The 20,649-nt window shown below is 40.0% G+C and overlaps 2 protein-coding genes across 2 annotated transcripts in view; one reads left to right on the top strand and one right to left on the bottom strand.

Moving 5' to 3' along the window:
• The window catches only part of LOC101568589 (ceruloplasmin), a 27,674-nt gene extending 22,290 nt beyond the window's left edge, over window positions 1-5,384 (top strand). The window contains exons 13-15 of the mRNA XM_023722730.1: window positions 651-790; window positions 1,893-2,055; window positions 5,274-5,384. Of these exons, the coding sequence (XP_023578498.1) occupies window positions 651-790; window positions 1,893-2,055; window positions 5,274-5,290 (320 nt within the window). The 3' untranslated portion in view covers window positions 5,291-5,384. The remainder of the gene's footprint in view (window positions 1-650; window positions 791-1,892; window positions 2,056-5,273) is intronic.
• Window positions 5,385-6,095: 711 nt separating this feature from the next.
• Window positions 6,096-20,649, bottom strand: part of Hps3 (HPS3, biogenesis of lysosomal organelles complex 2 subunit 1) — a 69,868-nt gene continuing 55,314 nt past the window's right edge. The window contains exons 10-16 of the mRNA XM_004637982.2: window positions 19,377-19,610; window positions 17,624-17,809; window positions 17,130-17,318; window positions 16,102-16,209; window positions 11,822-12,028; window positions 8,880-8,970; window positions 6,096-6,893 (exon numbers count right to left, since the gene is read on the bottom strand). Coding sequence (XP_004638039.1) covers window positions 6,766-6,893; window positions 8,880-8,970; window positions 11,822-12,028; window positions 16,102-16,209; window positions 17,130-17,318; window positions 17,624-17,809; window positions 19,377-19,610 — 1,143 coding nt within the window. The 3' untranslated portion in view covers window positions 6,096-6,765. The remainder of the gene's footprint in view (window positions 6,894-8,879; window positions 8,971-11,821; window positions 12,029-16,101; window positions 16,210-17,129; window positions 17,319-17,623; window positions 17,810-19,376; window positions 19,611-20,649) is intronic.

Here is a 20,649-nt window from a genome sequence, read left to right on the forward strand (position 1 = left end):
ACCCTGCCTCAAAAAAAAAGAAAAAGAAAGCAGCTGTATATCTATCCTATTTTGAATATACAGATACAAAATGGTCCTTCATTTAAAAACAAGAGACAAGACAAAAAAGTCATAGGACTGTCCTGCTACAATGCTGTATATGGTTACATTTCTAAATTTCTGTGTAAAAATATGTAACTATTTATTCCTATTTTTCTAAATTCTTTTTTTTCTTCATATTCTATAGGGACTTAAACTTTAACATATCAATACTTAATAGAAAATACCTGTTCCATGTTATTTTTTTCTTTTAAGTAAAATTTTATTTGTGACTACTTGTTCATTTTAAGCTACTTTTCCTCAATTTGAGAAGCAGAGTCTTGTCCAAAAGTAAACTCTTCTTAGAATCACTTACCAGTTTGTCTCCCAATTCTGAATCTCATCCTCTTTTAAATACATTCACTTAGGATTTAAGTCTTCTGGTACAAAGTGACTAGAAAGCAGGGTGTGACATCAGTGACCTTCAGAATATTCATTTTCCCCATGTGTAGCAAAGTACGCTGTATCACATCAAAAAGCCTCCTTACATGAACTCAATTATATTTCTGGGAAGTAAGTTTTTTGGCTAAAATATCCTGAAAGGTGATCTGAGGTCATGTTGTTGTTTCCAGCTATCAATGGAAGAATGTTTGGAAACTTACAAGGCCTCACAATGCATGTAGGGGACAAGGTCAACTGGTATCTGTTAGGCATGGGCAATGAAGTGGACCTGCATTCTGTGCATTTTCATGGCCACAGCTTCCAATACAAGGTAAGAGCTAGCCATGGCAGTCATTCTTGCTGTAGTTCTATGTGTTTTAATATGAAGAAAATATTTCCTCAGATATACTTATGAAAAATTGAAAGCTTCAAAGATTAGAGGGCCCGGAAATTTCAACTGACATTCCAGCCTTGCTATACCGTGGGTTTTTCGGATTTGCATTCTTTACAGGCTTTTAGTGGAGCTCTGCTCATACATTCCAAGTAAGGCATTTGAGTGGAACTGCTAACAGGGAGGGAAGGAGTATCCATGTCATGATGAACCAGACAGCACAGCTCAGGACAAGACTTTAGCGTAACTTCTGCCCCGCCTGTTTTAGGATGGGTATCTTAAGTGGCCTGAGGCAAACGAGATCATCAGTTAGGTGTCAAGAAACTGACCTCCTGGATCTCAATTCTGCTCCAATTCCTGACCCTGTGCCGATTTCAGCAGGAACCAATGGTTCTTTCAGAAATGCTTTCTTGAGTTAATGTAGAAAATGAAGCTACCTAAAAAGCACACTGCAGAAGTTCATTTTATAATGTGCATTTTGTTCTACAGTGGTGTAGTATGTTCTTAGAGGACTTTCAATTTCATGCCTGTGGAAGTCCATCCAGCACCTGCCTCTAGCTAGCTAAGACTCTGCCTAAACTCCCCTTGTGCCAGCCTCTCACCACAGGCCTCATTTGCTGCTCCCTTCGTTCTCTCTACCTATAGTTTCACAGACAAGATAGTGTAGGACCTGCAAAGGTGAGGTGCAGCTAAAGGGAGCCCCAGATTAGTTCCTCCATGCAGCTCAAGTGCTCTGGCAAAGAGGCAAACCAGTCACAGTGCAGAAGGCCATGAGTAGTCCAGACTACAAACTCATTCATCACACCCTCCATCCTTTATGACCACTAGGTGACAGTCACAGTACTGAAGCCTTAGGTGAAAATCAAGGACCAGGATCACATATGTTTGCATTAAACAGGAATGTGCAGACTCATTAAAATGCACTCATTTAAAAAAAAAAAAAAAAGACCAATTTTTCTAATAACCCTGAGCTGGTAAGTCAAAGAAGGATTATTTGGATGAATTTTTATCAATATTTTATCTGTCATTTTTCTAATTTAAGCACGGGGGCATTTATCGTTCTGATGTCTTTGACGTTTTCCCTGGAACATTCCAAACCCTTGAAATGTTGCCAACAACACCTGGAATTTGGTTACTCCACTGCCACGTGACTGACCACATTCATGCTGGGATGGAAACCACCTACACTGTTCTGCCAAGTGAAGGTGAATATACAGTTTGTGATTCTAGGACTCATGTATTATGAATATAACTCAGAAGCCATGCTGCCTAAGTATCTTTCCCAACATGAAACATCTGTGGATCTGTTGTACTTTCTTCCTTCTACCTCCAATAAGACTTTTTTTATTCAACAGCACTTCCTAAGAGCTGGTACTCAGAAGAGAATCAGCAGGGTTTTGTTTTTGGCAGAACTGGGGATTGAACCCAGGCCCCTGCGCTTGCCAGAGAAGCACTTATTCCACTGAGCCATCTCCCCAGCCCCATAGAACCAGTAGTCTTTAAGCTAATACAGACAGCACTTTGATGCAGTGTAACCATAACTTCTTGATATGAAAAGTACTCATATTATTTACTGAGCAACAAACTACAACTTCAAACGTATGTTTACAATTTGTTTGCCTTGTTAACAGAAAACATTCATTTTTTTGTGGGCAGCAGCTCATTTGTAATAGAAGCCAAGGTCAACCTCAAACATCCATATCATCTCAAACCAATATAAATCTTGACAGTCAGGCAGAGTAGCATCTTTCTATGGTTTCAGGGAAAAAGGAAGACATTATTGATTACTGTTTGGGATACATCCAATGAAAAATAAACTTCAATTCCCTGGTCCCCAATTTCTGCAACAGTCCCCCAGAAGAACATGTACACAAACACACATACATGTATACACATACACACACATATATGTACTCTACAAAATACAGGAAAATGAAGAGCTTCTTTATGGATCACATATAAAGAATGAAATAGTGAAATTCCTGTCTTATAGATGTAGGTTTTGGTCTTCCCCAAGTTTCTGAGTTCAGAAATGTTGGAAAGGAAATGGCCAATCCAACACGAAAGTTACATACAGAAAACAGCTGTTTCTTTATCAAAATGAGGAAATGTATAAATGGAATACCCAAATGAATATATTTCAAGATTTTAAAAAATCTCTCAAAGATAGATTCTTAGAGCAAATGAAGTGCAATTTCTGCTTCTGGATCTTACAAGTCTTTTATCATGAAAATTACCTCCATTAAAGCCCTCTGTATTACAAAGAGAGGTTTCTAAGTCAAAAGAGGCAAATCGTGAAGTTTAACATGTTCCCACCAGTGCTACATATGTTACTGCTGGATGGCTTGCACTATATGATACAATTGTCCTGTGCTACCTGATAGAACAGTAATGTATGTACCACTAGTGCTTCAGAGCTTCCTACCAGCAGCATGATATATGAATTATGGCCCCACTGTGAATGTCATAAAGCCAGGAACTTGATTAATGTGAAGAATCAAAACGCTGAGAATAAAAACTACAAATAGTCTTTGAAGGACACTAGCTTACAGGTAAACCATACTGCAGCATGCTCAGAGGCAGCAGAGAGGCACTTGGGAAACTCACATGTACAGATGCTTGGCATGCAGAGGATGACGCCACAGGTGAAGCCCACACACAGGCACTGAAGGCTTGTACTGTGTACACAGCTGGAGGAGGAGAGGGAGACGACTGCTGCGTTGAGAGAATACTTTAAAGATACACAGAAAAAGTATAGCACAAACAGCAAATGTGAAGGAAAACACCCATTAGGAAAAATTACCTATAATCCTGGCACTCTGGGAAATGGAAGCAGAAGAACTATAAATTTAAGCCCAGCCAGGGCAGCTTAGCAAGACCCTGTCTCAAAAGTTTTAAGAGTGGGGAATATAGCTCAATAAGAAGGCTGGGGGGTCAACTGTCAGTACAAATCAATAAATAATAAAGAAAATTTAAGAGAAATTTCTTACCAAGAGGAAAGCTATTATTCAGGGCTGTAATACACAGTAATGGACAGAAAGATAGTTGTACCTAGGCACAAAAAAAACGGGGAGCCAAGTGAATCGGTCTGAATTAGTTATGTCAAAGGTGGATAAAGCTTTGAGAAAATCTACATTAACTCTGACTCCCAGAAAAATGCCTGCCATTCATGACACAGACAAAAGAGCACAAGAAAAAAAGAAATCTTGTGATATTATCAGCCAGGCTGTAGCTGCCTCCAGGAGGAAAACAAAAGACAACTTAAAAACAGAAAAGAACGGTAGCTATCTTCTAACACTTAATGTAATGGTTCATTCCCCTCTACATATATAAAACCAAGAACAGAAAACTGACTTTGGGGCCGGGGAGATGGCTCAGTAGAATAAGCGCTTGCCTGGCAAGTGCAAGGGCCTGAGTTCAACCATCCCCCTACCCCCGTTCCGGGGGGGGGGGGAACAACTACAAATGTTAGGCTGGCCAAATAGTTCGGGCGGACTAAAGCCCCCAGGGTGCACTGAGACTAGGTGTGGAAGCATGCTTGGGAGGCTGAAAACAGGAGGATCACTACGAGTCTCATCTGTGTAGTTAGACCCTGTAGACCCTGCCCTAAATACATTAAAAAAAAAAAAAAAATTCTGATTTCACCAATCATCCTTGAGAAGAAAAAAAGGTGCTATAGAAAAAATGAAATTGCAGAGCATGCCTTATTATAGGCATATCTCTTAATCTCCCTCACTCTGGAACAGTTCCTGTTTGTTTTGCTGTAACCAGGGCTGAACCCTGGGCCTTCTCACTGAGCTTATCTCCAGCTTTTATTTTTTTGTGACAGAGTCTTGCTAAGTTGTCCTGGCAGGGCGTCAACTTGCTGTCCTCCTGCCTCACACTCCTGGAGGGCCAGGGTTACTGGGGTGCGCCACAATGCCTGGCAGTACCTTGTCTTGTCTTTCACACATATGAAGAATGCAGGGCAGTCAATTCATGGAAGGTCCTTCAATCTGAGTTTTTTCTAAAGTTTCCTCATGATTAGGCTCAGGATACATGTTTTTGGCAAGACTATCACAGAAGTGATCTATTTTTCTCAAGTGTCCTATGCAAGGAGGCACAAGAGAATGATTTTTTTCCAATAATGATTAAGCCTGAGCTTTTGCAACAGTGGTAGATGGCAGGCTCATCCACTGTAAATTTACTCTTTATGCCTTTATAATTAATATGAACCTTGGATGGAAATAATTTTTCTCTAATTAAAGATTAGAATAAAAAATTTTTAAACATATAAAAAATAGAAAAATATAAACAAATTAAGAATGATTAAACAAAATAACACTTGAAAATCAGAATACATTTAATGCACAATTTACTAACCCTTTAAACCATATAAAATATAGTACTTTAAATAATGGTCTTAAAATTTCTTTTTCTATAGAGACCAAGTCTGGATGAAAGAAAGAAATTGGTGATAAGTGGGAAAAAAGATAAAACAATGTGTGAGCATTGAATGGAACGTTTACTTTGGAATGGCTAGAAACGTTAAAAAGAAAAGACTGGAAATAGCTCTGTGCATTTGCAGGGGATGCTGTTACTTTTGAAGACGGAAATATATCACTGCTATGTAATAGGTAACACAACTGAGTTACACAGGCCACTCATCCTACCGTGATTAGGGACACTAGCAAAAAGCATTCAAAAAAAATCTATGACAAGATGTCCTGATGGTCTTCAAAGGGTCATACTGAGATTTATTAAATGTCGCCAACCATCACCTTCCCATCAGTCCCTCTAACATCCTATGGACACACCTAACAAACCCATGGGCAGGGGCATGAAATTAAAAGCAAAAGAAAAATATGCCACTCCGAGTTTTGAACACTTGAAAACATGGTAAAAAGGACTGCATCTGGAACTGGAGAAAGGCACAGATGAGAAACAATGCTTTTATATTATATTGTAGTAAAAAAAAAAATTAAGATAATAAAATAATAATTTAAGAATTTGCTACTGGGGGGCCAGTGAGATAGCTCAGTGTAGTAAGTGCCTGCCTGGCAAGTGCAAGGTCCTGAGTTCAATCCCTGGTACCACCAAAAAGGAATTTGCTATCAGAAGAAAGACCAAAATAACAAAAGACCTGTTGTGTCAGACACCAGGTAATTATAAGTTTTCCCCAGTTTTAACTGTATTCAACAGACATTTCACTGAGTGGAACTTGGACTCAAAGCTGTTCAACAAGAAGTTGAAAAGACATTGTGAATATCACGATATAGTTCTTTATTTTCACATATACTCTAGTTGAAAGACCAAGAGTACATATCAGCAAAAACTGGCAACAAGGTTATGGGTGAAAGAAAATATGCATTCAACAAATCAGATTAAAAGCCAAGATACAACCAGCTTTGTAAACTTTCGCTTCTTTGCATTCAGTGAAAGACAGTATTAGTTTTTAAAGTAACAAGAAAATAATGCTTATATCTTTTACCATAGCAAAACATTTACATCCTTCTCACAGAGAATCATTTAAAAAGAAAAGTAACCTGGTAGAGAAATCTGGAAAAATCAAGAAGATAAAATTCTGGATACTTGGAGAAGTTCCCTAATAGTGTTCCTAGGATGAAAATGATGGTTATGTCCTCAACAATGGAGTTGATGGTGTTCCTTGGAATAGAAGTCAGGATCTGCCTTTAAAAACACAGTGGTTCTTTGAGGAAGTCTTCCACCTTGAGGTTTTTTTTTTACACATTCTATATAATTAAGTGGATTCAGGCTCCAATTATGAAATCAAGAGTTGCCACTACTTGGGGTAAGATGAGCATCTTGAAATCATATGTTTAAGAAAAAAAAAATCACTGGCTTTTTTTTACCTGGCACTGAGTTTTTTAAAATTCAGTTTCATATGCTATTGTGAGGTTTTTCAAATTGCACCGTCATGCCAATGACTTCTTTCGACTACAGTAAAGAAGATAAGGCAAGAAAAATGCCGCAGTGCCATCTTCTGGGAGGACACTCAAGAAATCTCTTAATTCTAGGTCCACAGCAACAATTGACAGTGTTTCTGTTTATGGGAAAGAAAACTTGGGTTAGAATTAAAAATCTTTCTTACAAATTTTCATTTTAGTTCATCAATTAAAAGCTAATTCAGACAATAAAGTGTTAGAACTAAGAAAAAACAGCCTCTTCAATCCACAGATTACCATTTTAATAGCTTAATGTATCTTTTCTATAATCGTGTAACATTTATTGTATTGTACTGGAGTTACCATTTCACTGCTAGATTGCTACATTCTCTCAAAATTATATACCCATCTGCATACTATTTTAGTGGCAGGATTACACTGAAGCTAATATACTGACTGTTCACTAGGTCAGGAAGAACCATTAGCTGTTAGATAACTGGTTCCACTTGTTATGAAATTTTCATGTTATTAATAAGGACAAATCTAGTTTCAGGACTATTACCTTTTCTTCTAAACTGCAAAAGTGGTCTAATAAATATTTTTAATATTAAGGAATTTTTCTAATATTTTTGTAAAAATGATTATATTATTATTACTCCTTAAGAGATACATGCTTTCCCAGGAAGAGAAGGGTGACACCTGAGAACATTCTCAGTGAGCATGCACTTGGACTTACAACTCCATCCTTACTTTATTCCCTGTATGATCCTTGTGTCCTCACCCCTTATCTATTTGCTGAGTTCCTGCAATATAAATTCTATCCTGAGTCATGTCCAACATGCAGTGGTCTAAATTACCCTTTACACAAAGGAATGACCATCCTGTTATAAAGGTCATGAAGACAGAAGCAATGATTATTAACAAGATCTCTTGCTCTGGCATAAGACCGACATGGGAAGGGATCCAGACAACACAACACACTAGCTGAGTAAGATTAAGAAAATCATTTCAGCCAGGCTTGGTGGTACATTCAGGAGGATGAGACAGGAGAGTAACTGTGAGTTCAGGGTCAGCCTAGGCTACATAGTAAGTTCAAGCCCATCCTGAACTACACAGTAAGACCCTGTCTCAAAAACACCAAAAAAGGGCTGGCCAAATAGCTCAGCAAATTAAAGCACTTACAAGCAGGCACAAGGGCCTGCTTGCTCCCCCCCTCCCCCCAGGGCACCCTGAGATGGCACTTGAGACCAACGAAGGCTGGGCATGGTGGTGCATGCCTATAATCCCAGGAGGCTGAGGCAGTAGGATCATTGCAAGGTCAAGACCAGCCTGACTTACTAAGTGAGCTCAAGGCCAGCCTGAACTGCATAATGAGACCCTGACTCTGTCTCAAAAAGACCAAAATTAAATAAAAAGATATACAGATTGGTAAACGAGGGCTGGGGATAGAGCTCAGTAGCACAGCACCTGCCTGGCAAGTGTGAGGTTATGAGTTTCCCAGTACCAAAAAAAAAAGGCTGTAAATGACTAAGAATTATAAAAATTCAAGAAACTACCTATGCTGTTAAAAGAAAATCTACAGTATAAAGACTTTAAGCTTTTAAAAATTCTTAAGGTATCATTTTTTAATATCTACAAATATGCTTAATACTCATAATCTTTTGTTTTGTGTTTTGGGAAGCACTTATTCTACTGAGCCATCTCCCTGGCCCAAGATAATGAGTATTAAGCAAGGGCTTAAGCTCCTGCCTGGCAAGTGCAAGGGCCTGAGTTCAATCCCTGGTTCCGCAAAAAAACAAACAAGCAAATAAATCAAAAAAACCCTCAATCTTAATAAATTCCTACATGAAGTACATTAAACACTGAGATTGTTAATAAAAGATAATTATCACAAAGGCTTATAAATGTTTAAAATATTGCAGCTGTGAGTTCCTACATCTGTGATAATTTGTTTGATGAGATTACTTTAAGTGTCAGCTCTGTGACCAAAAAAGATGAAATAATTTTCCAAGCTAGAAATCACAAGCTCTCCAGGTGATCCCGTAAGCCCTCCTCATTCCATTTGACAATCACAGGAAAAAATGAGAGAAAGCAAGGTTCCAGCAAGCTCAGAATTCAGACATACATTTATAAAATCATTTTACCTTTTAATGATGACAAGTAAAGCTGATATTTCTCTCCACCACACTTAATTCTCTGACAAAGTTCAGGTAGAAGTTTTTTCCACCATAGAGTCTGTCTTAGGAAAAAATAAATTAATTTTAGTTTGATGGACTTTATACTTCATTATAACAGAAGCAATGTTAGCAGCCAGGCATCTGCTTAAGGTGAAATAAAAGTTTGCAACTTGAAATACACATACATACATGGCGATTTTGAAGAAGAATGTCCTCCTATCATGTGTTAATGGCAAGCAAGAAAGAAAAAGTACTGCAGCATGTTTTTTTTTGTTGTTGTTTTTGTGTCCAGCTCAGTCCACCCTGGGGGCAGGGCTGGTGCAGCATGTGTTGTCTGTGATCAAACTGTGGTCCCTGTACTTGCCTAAGCTTGCCTAAGCAGGTGCATTAGACTGCTCAGTGAGCTACTTTGCCACGACAGGACTGCAGCTTAAAATCTGCTAATTCCTAAACTAAAATCTAAATTACACCAAAAATAATATATTATGTATTTTTGTCTTTAAGACAGGGTTTCATTATACAGTTCAGGCTGGCCTTGCACTCTCTTTGTACCCCAGGCTGGCCTCAAACTCAAAGCAATCCTCCCCCCGCAGTTTCCCAAGAGCTAGGATTACAGGCATGTACCACCATGCCTGGTCAATATGCTTCCCAAATCTTCAGATTATCACCTTTGTGACAGTAAAAGTGGACTATCAGCTTGAAAGGTTTGGGACCCTCCCAAAGAGCAATAAAGGATGTTTGTAGCTTTTCTAGTCAAGGTGGGGCCCAAAGGTGTGACCTTGACAGAGACAGGGTCTCTGTCTTTCCTCTCGGGTACTGCCCCTACTCTGGTTCCTAGCCATCAAAAACTAAGCAGCTTTATTTCTCCCCAGCCACCCGCACCCCCACCACAACTACCATGGTGTTACTGCTTGGGCTAGCCAACCGGACCACATCCCTGGAAACCATGAGCCAAAATAAACCTTTCCTCTTAATTTGTGGCTGTGAGGTCTTGTGCCCCAGCCACAGGGAAGCTAACTAATACAGGAAGCTTGTACTTCAGGGATGGGTTTATTGCCTAACTATACATACTATGTTGTTCAGAATCTTTTAGAACTGGTTTGCAGAACAGTTCAAGAAAGTGAGCTAAAGAAAGCTTAAAATGCTGTCAGCACAGTCTGATGGGCAATTCTAGTCTTAGCTTAGAGGAACAATCTGTAGAGGCCAAGAGTTTTCAGTATCAAACAAGGATTTTGAATAATCAGACTAGAGACCATGTGTGTTACATTCTTTTTTTTTTTTTTAATTTTATTTATTTATTTGTGTGTGTGGCCAGCTCAGCCCACCAGGGGGCGGGGCTGGCATGTGGTGCTGGGGGATTGAACCGTGGTCCCTTGTGCTTTGCTAAGCTTGTTCTAAGTAGGTGCTTTAGACCACTGAGCCATCTCACCAGCCCCAATGTGTGTTACATTCTGACAAACATTTGTTGCTAGTTCACCTGTGCCTGAGACTTTGTGGGAGGCTGACAGTAAAGGCAGTAACTGACGGAGGAGAAGAGACCTCAGGTCAGCTAATGAGTAGGCTGTCCCACGGGCACTGCCGACTGCTTTTAGACAGAATCAGAGGCAAAAACCAGGTCCGAAAAATTTGAAAATCTTAAATTCTGGCTCAAAAGGAAGCATGTGTAAGTAAAGTTGGGGTTAAAATGGACTGGTAGTTGCTAAAGACATTAGTACCATTCAAAAAAATACACTAAGTACTTTCCATAGGGACAAGAAGATAGATGCCTTGAGGGCACCTCAGAATTTGTAGATTTAGGGTACAGAAGTGTCAATTTTCGTTTGAGAAGAATCCCTGCTCAAGAGAAACCTCCCAGGGAACTGGCTCCCCACAATTCATTTCAGTGCTCAGACATCCAGGCACACAGAGGCTGCCCTGCTGTGCTCTAAGGGAACTGGGTACTGCTCCTGCTTTGAGCAGACCTCTGTGTCATCATCTCATGATGCTAGTTTTGCTGGGGTACACAAGGCCAGAGCTGTTGGGGCTGGTGAGATGGCTCAGTGGTCTAAAGCATCTATTTAGAACAAGCTTAGCAAAGCACAGGGACCGCGGTTCAATACCCCAGCACCACATGCCAGCCAGCCCCGCCCCCTGGTGGGCTAAGCTGGACACACACACACACACACACACACACACACACACAAATAAATAAATAAAAATTTAAAAAAACAAACAACAACAACAACAACAAAAAACAAAGCCAGAGCTGTGGGTCACGGAGACTTCCACCCAGATTCCAAAGAAAGGCCTGGGGGGTGAGGCATGGATCTTTGAGGGATGAAGCATGACGCTCTCTGAGTAAAACTGAAGGTACAGTAGAAACCCTAGGAATTGGGGCCAGCCAAATAGCGCAGCAGATTAAAAGCATCTGCAAGCAGGCGCAGGGGCCAAGGGTTTGATCCCTGGGCCTGCCACGCCGGTCCCGCCCCCGGGGCGCACTGAGATGGCAATTGAGACTAGGTGTGATGACGCGTGCCTGTAATCCCAGCTCTTGGGAGGCTATAAACAGGCGGATCACTACGATTCTGATCTACACAGTGAGACCCAATCTATGCAGTGAGATCCTGTACACCTTTCCCTAAAATATAGAAAAAAAAAAGAAAAGAAACCCTAGGAATCAGAAATGCAGTAATGGGAAAGCTAACACAATCTCCAAACAGTGTTCTTTCAAAGATGGTAGCATGTCTTTACTGTGCATTTCAACAGCATCAACTATACTCAAAACAGGTAATATTAAGCATATGCTCAATGGATCTACACACAGTTATATAAAGTTGGGCTGGCATAAATTGTCTTCATTAAACAAAGTAACATGACTATCAAATCTGATGGTCACTGAATGCATCTAAAAGCACAATCCCAAAGCATACCCGGCTCTCTTCCTTCAGCTCGTGGCTAGCGTATGGAATGACGGCCTCTGGGCACCGCTCCAGCAGTGTGTCTATGCACTGCTCATACTCCTTCAAGCGGGTCCGGCACAGGACGTGGACACTGAGGCCAGCGGCGGTGTCCTCCGAGAGCGGCTCCAGGAAGGGAACGATGGAAGCTATGTCAGATGAAGGCCCGCATATGAGAGACTAGGAATAGCAAAGTGACAGGTCAGAGCGTGAGGCATCTGAAAACCTAAAGCACAGGTATACAGCAGAGATTTTTAAATGAAAAGATACCCGTCTTCACTTGAAGAAAAAACTACAATTTTAGAATACCCATATGACTTTTTTCAGTAAATATAAGAGAACTGTATGTAGTATTAGATAATCTTAAATCTGCCTCTAGTTTAAAGAAATAAAGATCAGTTTAATAGAAGCAATCATTTAAAAATATTTCATTTACTCTGGATAGACTAATAATTATACTGGGGAGATAGCTCAGTAGAGGGCCTGAGTTCAATCCTCGGTTCCGCAAAACAAATAAGCGAATTAAGTTTTTAAAAAGACAAAATTAAAACTAACAGTTCTTTTGAGTCCTATCGTAAAAACATAATATGTGATAGTCAAAGATTTATTTCCAATGTTCAGCATAAGAATGTTAATATTGAAAAATCAGAAGTAGTTTAAATGTTCAAATAAGGATGACAAATAAATTATAGTTCATTGATATTCTGGGACATAATAGTCATCAAAATTATGTTTTCAGGGCTGAGGAGATAGCTCAGTAGAATAAGCTCTTGCCTGGCAAGCACAAGGTCCTGAGTTTAATCCCCAGTACAGCAAAAAAAATAAAAATAAAAATAAAAATTATGTTTTCAAAGGCTAAAGGAAAATGTGATAAAATGATGAGTAAAATATTGTAATACAAAGTTATGTTCAGAATGTGATCACTGTAATAAAAAGTATACACATACAGAAATGCCTGGAAGAGGACTGCCTTTGAAACAGATTAGTTCAATGAATGGCAGGACAAAGTCATTTCTGACTTTCTTTTCATACTTTTCTATATTTTTCAAATTTTCTATGGGCATACTATATATATATATATATATATATCATATATTATATGATATGTATATATAAAATAAAAAATACTAACACTGTTGTTTAGAACCCGATCACTTACACCAATTCTTTTACCTCAAGCTGAATGACAAGAAGCAGCTATTATTCCAGTATTTAGGGCTCCACTAGTATTTTACTTTTAATCAATTTTACTAGTATTTTAATTTGCATATAGTAGTACTGATTCTATGAAAAAATAATCACCTGCCCTTTGACCTGCAGGACAGATGTGACAGTCTGGTTTCTTCTTCCTTTCTCTTTTTCACTGCAGCATGTCCTCAGCTTTACAGGAGGCCATGGAACATCAACTACTCAATCACACTCAGCATGATTATTTTATTCCAGAATACCAAAGAATAAGGAGGAGAGCAAGGTTGGTATCTATGCTTTCAGCAAGTGTAATAAATTATCATCTGAATAACTTCCTGACAGTAAAGTGACAAAAATGAAAGAAAATGGTAATCTCTCACCCACAGGATCTCTAACAAGGAAGGAAACAGATTATGCCTCTATCTCCCCTTGATCCACTGGAATAACAGGTGGGGTAGGAAGAAGGAAGGCAGGGCACCAAACCCAGCAAAAAAAGGAAATTAATCCATAGATGGTACAAAAAAGAAAATATAAGAGCATTTACTTAGCTTTCTCCATATAATTAAGAAGTTCAAGACCAATGTACAATGCTAAGAAACACTACACAGCATGGATTTCACTAGATGAGGAGTGGACCAAAGGTGACTGCTATTCTTTAAAGTGCTGTTAACGTAGCCTGCTCCTCAGAGTACTCCACTGTCTTTCAACATTGGAAATGGACTCCTCTCCAAAGCCAGCGGCGTACTATTTACTTCCTTCTGTCATCAAGATCCCTCCCACCCTCAGCCCTGACTGTGGGGCTGGAGTCCACATATTTGTCTTCTCTTCCAGAAGACTGTAACTGTGTTTTTAAGGAAAGATGGCTGGCAAGGACACAGAAGGGGTAAGAGCCATGATAGTCTCAGCAAGAGCAGGACATTTACTGTATCCCCCCAAATAGCAGCTGTTGGACATAAAATAGATCTTAATTATACCACCGATATACTCTTAAAATGACTAAGGACAATAGACAAAGTTGTATCAAATTTGTAAGAAGGGGAGGAGAGGACAGTCACACAATTTTGGAAAAGCTCTCCAAGTGATTCTCAATGTTCCCATTCTTCTAGGTGAGAACCAGTGCAAGCTTGTTTTCTGATATTTTCTTAATGATGAAGACTAATTAACAGAGATAATATAGAAAAAGCTGTAATTAGAAAAGTAATTTAGCAAGTTTACTTTAACATTTCTATCCTTTTTATTTCTTTTGGTACTGGAGTCTAGGGTCTCTGTAATCCTCCTGCCTCGCCTCCTACAGTGCTAAGACTATGGGTATGTATGCTGTCATATCCAGCAACACCCATTAGGAAAAATTATCTATAATACTAGCACTCTATCCTTCAGCAGCAAAGATTCTCAGGAAAAGTATACCCTTTTTAAATACTTTAAAATGGATTTTAAAAGATCACTAGATAGTACTTTTTCAAGCAATGAGTATGCTTTAAAACTTCACAGCAGAATGTGAAATGGCGCTTGTGATTCTTAAGTATGTCATTACTATTCATGTTCTAGGAGGAGGTGCAGAGCCCACTGCTGTCCACAGTTACAGCCCAGGCTCAAGCAATATTTGGAAATGAAAACACCTAAGGCTTCAGGGGCCGGGGAGATAGCTCAGTAGAATGAATGTTTGCCTGGCAAGTGCAAGGGCCTGAATCAATCCCAGGTTCCATGGGGGGGGGGGCAACACCTAAGGCTAAGCCCTCACCTCTACAGCATAAGGGTACTAAATAACAAGAGTCTTCACTGGTGATTTGTCACAGAAATACAAATAACTCCAGCTCTGAGTTAACACCAACATGATCCTGTCTGGAAACTCAGTCCAAGACACCAGGCCTCTTAGGCCTTTTACCCTGCTCTCATCCCCAATTTGGGGTCTGCCTGCAGAAGCAAGGATGTTGTTAAAATCAAATCAGGGATTATAAACTCTGCAGCCTGAGCGGGAATGAAAAGGCATAAAGGCAGAGCAGACAGAGCCCTTCAGCCTCTGGGGTGGTGAAAGCCAATGAGAGCTGCGCAGGAGTCAGCAAGGGCTGCTCATCGTGGCCCTCAGATCTCAAGAGGCAATAAAGGTCTTGTGTTCCCAGTTCTGCTCATATTTTTTCTTTTCTGCTCATATTTTGAGCACCTTGAAAATCACAATTCCTGATATGAAATTCTGATTTATTTATTTTTTTGTATTTTAGGGAAGGGCCTATAGGATGTTCAGGGTCTCACTACTAGATCAGACTCATAGTGATTACAGGCATGTACCACCACGCCCAGTCTCAATTGCCATCTCAGTGCGCCCTGGGGGCAGGGCCAACACGGCAGACCCAGGGACTGAACCCCTGGCCCCTGTGCCTGCTTGCAGGTGCTTTAATCTGCTGAGCTAATTGGCTGGCCCTTGACATTCTGATTTTTATATGTCATCAGCTATATTGGGCAGACCAAAGCCTACAAATGTATGGGTGATATTCGGTCCTTGGGCCACTGAACTACATTAAATAAAATCATATGCACAATTAAACCAAGCATGATCCTTCAAGTCCATGGCAGGCTTTATTTCTCATTTTCAGTGGAAAACACTTAATATGGTCAAAATTCCTACAGGCTTCTCTGAATTCTCTACTTGCACTTCACTATTTTTTGAAAATCTTTTGTAGAAGAAGCCAGATAAGCTGCTTATTTTGACCTGTCTTCTTCTAGGACGCAACCAATCATATGTGGTTGGGTTGGTTTAAAGATCTACATTATTTAATCACACGCACACATAAACAAAAACACCACTACACACTGGTCACATTTTGATTTCACAGAGTCTTTTTAAAAACATCCTGGTTATGTCTGTCACACAGCCTGGGGCAGTCGGCCCGCTTACCTCAGTGAGACCCGCCCGAGCTCAGACAACCCCACCTGCAGACAGAGGCGGCTATTTCTATCACAGCTCTTGAGGATGCCTCAGAACAGACCTTCCCCAAAAAGATACATTCTCAATGAACACGACACTTGACTTTTACCAAACTTAAATCAAAAGATAGCACTTTACTTACTTGTAATTTCGAAAGGTCTTCTGTATAATTTTTATCAGCTAAGGGATCAGATGATATTAAAACATGAACCCAGGGATAGATTAAGCCATAGTGACTACAGGCATTTATCTAAAACATAAAAGGAATTTATTATAAACAAAACACAATAGCAACAAAACCTCACCCATTCACAAAACGTAAGCAGCTGCAATCCTCTGCCATGGCACAGAACCAGGCACATGCCGTCCTAGCGATGGGAAGTCTTTCTGATATTTTACCATGGAAAACGTTCAGCCTTGTTGGCCCAAGTAATCTGCACTAAATCTTTTCTTACAGTTCAAAATTTTAAAAATTCCAGAAAAGTACCTCCTAACAAATAGAATTATACTGCTTGTGAACTATTTACACTAGAAAGAGTTAACAGTAATACTGGAAATAGTTTTTATTTATTCTACTTCATTTGGGAGGCAAAATATCTTCCACAAATTCAGGATAATTCCCATGGCTTACAAGAAGCCAGTGACCTTTTCAGTTAACTCACACTAGGTGTGGCATCCATGAAAGGCTGGAGAGGGGCAGGGAGCAAGAGTGGCAGCGGGGGCTGTGTAATGCTACAGAGCACTGCACGTTGGTCATGCTCCTCTGCTCAGCTGACAGGAAACGGATGACGGCTGAGGCGGCCTCCCAGCCAACCAGCCTTCAGAAGTCCTTTCCCCTCAGGGAGGGTGAGAGCAGTTTCTTCTCTCATGTTGTGCTTATTGCGTCTCTGCTCAGGAAGTACCGATTTGGTGGTGTCCTTTGCACATGCTTTATCTACTGAGGTTTTATTACTGTGCATCAGTATACAGGAGAAATGCGGAACATTCTTTGAAACAAAATTACCTAAATATGGGCAATTTTTATAACAAGCTTTAAATGTACTTTTAACTTGTTAAAATAAGGTATCTAGTAACAGAAATTTAGGTTCAATTCCAGTTTATTAACAGTAAGACTGATTACTGTATCTGCAATGCGCAAGTTTAATTTAAAATACCATTCCATCATCTTACCAGATCCTCTGACGTTCTCAAGGGTACGGTATCAGGAAGTTGCCTCTTAGACAATCTCCAGATGTACTGTGATATGAGCTTATAACAGAGCTCCTGAAGTACCACATCTGGGAGACAGGCCACCAGCTGCGCTTCCCAAAAGTCTACCAAGAGCTGAGGAACACTATCTTCATCTTTACCACAGAGCACCTTGAAAACACAAACAAGGCCTCGTGTCCCAAATAAATACAGCACTGATAGAATTATAGCTAGACTGAACACTCCCATGTGGGCCACGCGAGTAACGCTAGAGTGCCACGGCAAAAGCAAATTCAGACATTTTAAGAGGAGTTTGTTGGTTGCAAGATTTCACGAACAAAGTTTCTCCAGAAAAAACTACTAGATGTAAGTCAGTTTTTTCAATAAATGAATGAAAATATTACCTATTTTTGTCTTTCCATTGATTTTTATCAAGCCACCCAGAAAAATTAATTTTAATTGATTTGATAACAAACCTTAAAGAAATAATCCGCCTCTTCAATTCCAATTTTGTTGTTCTTCTGTAAACCCAGGACTGCAGCCACAAGCAATCGGGGCTGAGTCTCTTTCAAGTGAACTGCAAGCTCTGTTGGAACAATCTGTCCCTTCCTCTGCTGAACCAGTAGCCGAGGTTCCAGAATGAAGCCACACACTAACTTCATCTTCAGATAGAAAAGAAATTTAGAAAAGTATACACTGCATTAAGATTTCTCTCCTGCATTTGGGATTCAAGGTTAAGCCATTAACAATTTAATTAAATCACATTTTTTATAAAGAGTAGTTAATGAATCCCATAAGGTATTAGGGGGCCGGGGAGATGGCTCAGTGGATAAGCACTTCCCTGGCAAGTGCAAGGGTCTGAGTTCAATTCCCAGTTCCGCAAAAAAAAAAAAAAAAAAAAGACATTAGACATCATCATGAAAGTTATTAATATTTAATAGTTGTATTAATTTAATATGACTATTACAGATATTAATATTTAAATAAACATCAAGATGCTCTATTTTTGTACATAGTCTACAAAAAAGGGGTTTTAAGGCCAGGCACAGTGGCACACTACTGTAACTCAAGGATAGCCTGAACTGCATAGCAAGGCCCCAAAAAAGAAAAAAAAAAAAAAAGGCCAGGGAGCTAGCTCAGTGCTTGCCCAACAAGCTTAAGGTCCTGAGTTGGATCCCTAGTACCACAGAAAAAAAGACAAAACACAAAGGGCGAGAGGGTTGTGCAAATTTATGGAACTTATAATGAAGAGAAAACTAATTTTTTTCTAGAACTATACTCTTCATAGCAGAAGATGCCCGATATTGACATGTTCTCTTCATTGTAATACAACACATCACTTGTAAAATAATAAAGCGCTTCACTTATTTTACAACCCGTTTTACTGTGAGCATTTGACTATATTTAGGCAACAAAAACAACAGTAGAGGACACAGGTTCTGAAAGCAAGCCACTAGGCTCCTTCTGGCTTTCCAACTTGCCAACTATGATCATGTGGTCCCAACTGCCTCATCTGCCCAACAGTCATAACAATAGCTACCTTATAGCACTGCTGTGAGAATTAAGGATAACATATGCAAGGGGCCTAGACTAGCCCTGAGGTACAATAAAAGCTCAAATAACCTAACTTCCAGTTTTCTTTCCTGAAATGATTAACATCTTTAACTCATATCCCTAAATGACTTCTTTTCAAGGATCTTTTTTCCTTTGATATTGCACTCAAATGTCCAATCTTTTGTAAAGTCACCTGTGATATCTACTTCACTATCCCTTTTCTACACGAGAATTTGCATCATTCTGCTCCCTCTTCAGTGAACGCTCCACATTCTCATGCCACATCAGATTGTTATCTCTGGGCAGAGGAAGCCTGTCTGTTCTTCTGTACCGATCACAGTGTGCGAATGTTTCACACTAAGTTGAAAGATGTTTGATGCTCCAATGTTGTCATTTATCAACCTTACTTCCTTTCCATTTTCAGATCCAAAGTCCCCTTTGGATCACTTCTCTTCTAATATTAAGCTGGCTGCCCATTACAACTAAGAAAGCAGTAGCTATAAAAAGCTTAAACTGAGCCAGGGAGATGGCTTGGTAGAATAAGCACGTCCGTGGAAAGCGCAAGAGCCTGAGTTCAATCCCCAGTTCTGCCAAAAAAAAGAAAAAGAAAAAGCCAAAACTCCTCTGGGCTCAACCTCCTCCACCCTGCTGTTGATACCAGGCAGAGCCCCATACCTCTGGGTGACTTCTCATTTCACTTCTGTGCATGTCAAGATCTCCTATCTTCAGGGCCAGCGCTGCCTTGACCAGAGTCACTAAAACCAAGGAGAAGCCACAGGCATCCAGCTTCCTTAGGTAGTTCAAGGCCGAAGAGGGATTCACAGTCCTCATAGACGGACTACACAGAATATAGGGCAATTGTTTCGGCTCAGCTACATGAAACATGCGAACCACTTTGGCTGCTAATTCCTTTGATGAACAAGAACAAAGAATAAAGTCTGTCAGCCAAAGAAAATCAAAATAAAACATACACACACAAAGATATACAAACACTGTAATCAAAGATAACATTATAGTACCATGTTTTGATTAAAACTGAGTTGATCTGGATACATAGGAGATCTGAAATGACCTGATATGATCTCTTTGCTGAATGACAATGAAGAAAAGCAGTAGACATATGCATCAGGTTGTGACCAACATTTCTAATTTTAACAAGCACTGAGAAGAAGAAAATAAGTATTTCATCAAATCATACTTTTAAAAAACAATTTAGTTCAAAATACACCCAATGAAGTAATCTACATGAGAATTCCTTTTCTCTCAAAAGCATTTGATATTATAATTTCCAACTACATTTAAAATATACGAGGGAACTAAAAATATTCCTTAATAATGCAGTAAGATGACTGGTCCAAGGTTTTCTTTTTTTATTTATTTTTTTAAACATTTATTTATTTATTGTGTGTGTGTGTGTGTGTGTGTGTGTGTGTGTGTGTCCAGCTCAGCCCACCAAGGGGCGGGGCTGGCTGGCATGTGGTGCTGGGGGATAGAACCGTGGACCCTGTGCTCTGCCAAGCTTGTTCCAAGTAGGTGCTCTAGACCACTGAGCCACCTCGCCAGCACATGGTCCAAGGTTTTCTGAGTGAAAGTTTTGGACACCTGGAGAATAAGGGCACCAGAGCCGTGGGAAAGACTGCAAATGAGAAGGCTGGCATGACCTATGCTCTACAAGTCCCACTGTGTCACTGGGCAGGCCCTCTGATCACAGAAGCCTACACGCGTATGTGTAGTGAAGGAACATGAAGATGACCCACATGTTCTACCATCATTAACGGGGCCTGGGAGACGGCTCAGTGGAATAAGTGCTTCCCTGGCAAGTGCAAAGGCCCTAGTTCTGGGGCTGGTCAGATGGCTCAGTGGTCTAAAGCACTTACTTAGAACAAGCTTAGCAAAGCACAGGGACCGCGGTTCAATCCCCCAGCACCACATGCCAGCCAGCGCCGCC

Source organism: Octodon degus, unplaced genomic scaffold, assembly GCF_000260255.1.
Source record: "Octodon degus isolate 3935 unplaced genomic scaffold, OctDeg1.0 scaffold00093, whole genome shotgun sequence".
Classification (NCBI taxonomy): domain Eukaryota; kingdom Metazoa; phylum Chordata; class Mammalia; order Rodentia; family Octodontidae; genus Octodon; species Octodon degus.